The sequence below is a fragment of the Pediculus humanus genome, genomic scaffold, assembly GCF_000006295.1.
Source record: "Pediculus humanus corporis 1103172108289 genomic scaffold, whole genome shotgun sequence".
Taxonomy (NCBI): Eukaryota; Metazoa; Arthropoda; class Insecta; order Psocodea; family Pediculidae; genus Pediculus; species Pediculus humanus.
The window spans coordinates 22,864-25,864 of record NW_002987858.1 but is presented as its reverse complement, the minus strand read 5'-3'; the positions used below and the strand labels follow the sequence as shown (position 1 = coordinate 25,864).

The 3,001-nt window shown below is 27.3% G+C and overlaps 1 protein-coding gene across 1 annotated transcript in view; it reads left to right on the top strand.

Moving 5' to 3' along the window:
* The window catches only part of Phum_PHUM534550 (cysteine dioxygenase, putative), a gene marked incomplete at both ends in the record, with an annotated part of 1,054 nt that extends 684 nt beyond the window's left edge, over positions 1-370 (top strand). The window contains 2 exons of the mRNA XM_002431485.1: positions 89-252; positions 335-370. Coding sequence (XP_002431530.1) covers positions 89-252; positions 335-370 — 200 coding nt within the window. The remainder of the gene's footprint in view (positions 1-88; positions 253-334) is intronic.
* Between the last annotated feature and the right edge of the window lie 2,631 nt (positions 371-3,001).

Genomic DNA, 3,001 nt, shown 5'->3' with positions numbered 1-3,001 from the left:
ACATAAACGGTAATGAAAACATAACGAAAACAATGAAAAAAAACAACAACAATAGCAACAAGTTATGTTTTATGTTTTCTTTTTTAAGATTCGTTGGGTCTTCATCGTGTTGAAAATCCAAGTCACGTGAACACAGCCGTGAGTTTACACGTTTATTCTCCACCATTTGATGCATGTTCCATTTTTAATCAACATACCGGACAAAAAACAATATCAAAAGTTACTTTCTGGTCGAAATACGGTGAAAGAAGGGTAAATTTTAACATCATGTCATTTCACACGCATCCACCGTATTATCATTATCATTATTTATCATTATTATTATTTTTTACAGAACATAAACGACGAAAGAGTACCGGAAGATAATTAATATACATATATGCATTCCCATGTAAATTAACGTAGTTATAAACACACTGATGGGTAAATAAACATTGTTTGTTTTAATCAAGCAATAAACGTTTGTTTTCATCATCGATACAAACATATTAAGTTTAATTTAATAAATCTTACGTATAAGTAAAAAAAAAAAAAAAACAATTATTATTATTATTATTTAAGTTAAATCGCTATAATATATTATTCCGGGAAAATTAATTAATTAAAAAAAAATACATTAACTATTGATTATTAAATAATATTTTATCTATCGTGTACACCTTATTTACGTATTTTAAAATTAATAATAATAATAATAATAATAATTGTGTGCGTGCGTGCGTGCGTGTGTGTTTTAATTAAATACACGCGAGCACGCGGGCGGAATCGTTCGCTCTCTTTAATTAAATGCTACGAAAACATAATAATAATAATAATAATTTTATTTGATTTAACAAATAAATTATTATTATTATGTCGGACGAGAGAAAACAAAATTTTTCGGTCTATTATTATTATTATCAATTTTTTTTTCCGTCTCGCCGTGTTTTCGTATAATAATAATAATGCGTGTCGAAACTTGAATGAAAAAAAAATTTTTCAAATGGAAAAGGTAAATAAATAAAAACTGTTTTATCTCTTAGGCACGAATAAATGATAAAACAGTTTTTTTGTTTCATGTAAATATCCGATAGATGGCAGAGTTTTTTCTTAAATATTAATGTAGTGTTTACATCACGTTGGAAAAAGGAATTAACAGGTGAGTACGACAAAAATAATTAAATAAAATTACAAAAACGATTAACGAGCGGGAGTGGGGGAAGGATTGGGGGGCGGGGTAAATTCGTAATTAAAAAATAAATAAAAAAGAAAGGAAAGAACAATAAATTACGCGAAAAACAAAAGAAGGAGAAAATATTTGAAATAATGATAATTATATTAAGTATACGATTTTAACGAATATATATATTTAACGAAATTTTACGGATATGAATCGTGTCAAAACCGGAAATAGTAATGATAATAATGATAATAAACAATGATATTAGTTATCGTTTTATTAATGCAAGTGTGTAACATAACATAACATAAAGGGAAAATGTTGTTATATATAATAATTAACACGTTTTTGAAATTCATACACAACAAATTTTGTTTTAGTGAGAGGAAGAGGAATAGATTGTTTAACAGCATCCCAACCATCCTTCTAAAAATCCTCCTCCTCTTCTCCTCTTCCTCCTCCCTCCCCCAAATATTAAACATTTTAAAACCGATTACATGTTAAATACTGGAAATGTTAACATGATTTTAATTAACTCGATGTAAACGATAATCTTTTCAATTTTTTTTTTATTCAATCGGATATGAATGGGACCGGAAGTGACGGGAAAAGGGGACGAGAGGGAAGAGAAACGTGGGCGTAAGTATCATTCGATAATAATAATAAAAATTTTTTATTTTATCAATATCCTTTATTTTACGTTTTGATTTATTTCGAGAATTTTTTTTTTATTCTCCGACAGTTTGGGGGAGGGGGTACGTGGGGAGGGGGTAGATTAAAGGTGTGAAAATGTATATGTTCGATGAACGTTGTTTTGTTAATCAGGGGGAAGGGGGAGGGGAGGGAAGGGTGAAACACAACAATGGTAAAAAAAAAAAAAAATTTCGAATCATTTCGATCCCATTCATTTTTATTATTATTATCATTATTATTTTATCGTAACAAGAAAATTCATCAGAAAATTATTTTCTTTTTTTTTCCTTTTACTTATTCATCTCGAAAAAAAAATGGGGGGAGGGGAGGGGATAAAAAGTTTTTCAATCGTAAATCGAGTTGAGACTTTTTTTTATTTAAATTTAAATTAAAAATTTTCCTCTCTCTCTCTCTCTCTGTCTCACTCTGTCTCTTTCTAGAAAATTAATTGTTTAAAATTAAATTTTTTTTTTTTTTTAAATAATCTTTTTTAATATTTCGAATAAATTATTATCCCCCCCCCTTATTTTTTAACACTTCCGGTTTCGATTAGAAAAAAAAAAAAATCATTGAAGGATTCGAAAACACGAAAATTTTCCCACGACGATTACCGTCGTTTAATCATTTTCCTTTTTAACAAATGTAAATTTTATCATCATCATCATCATCATTATTATTATTATCGACGTAAAGCTCACGTGATTTTAATACTCTTCCGTTTAAAAAAAAAAATGCATTTTGACATTTAATTTTGAAATTTTTTTAATAAAAAAAATTGGATTCTTTCATGAAAAAAAAAAAAAAAACTTTTATTATTATTATCATCATCATCGCGATTCCGTCGATTCGTCGTCGTTTTGACATTATTAATATTTAACGGTTTTTTTTTTGGATGTAAAACATAGAAATTATTATTATTATTACTATTTTTTCCCCCTCAGTAGTGTTTTCCCTTACCATTTTCATTTTACAACGATTATTACGTGGATATAAAATTAAAAGTTTCCTTTATTATTATCATTATTTATTTTAAGTTGGTAACACTGTTTTCCGTGAAAGTATGTTCTCGAAAAATTTATATTTATAAAGAAAAAAATTTTTTAATTTTCTTCGGGAAATAATTGATTTGATTGCTTCTGTTGCTTCTGC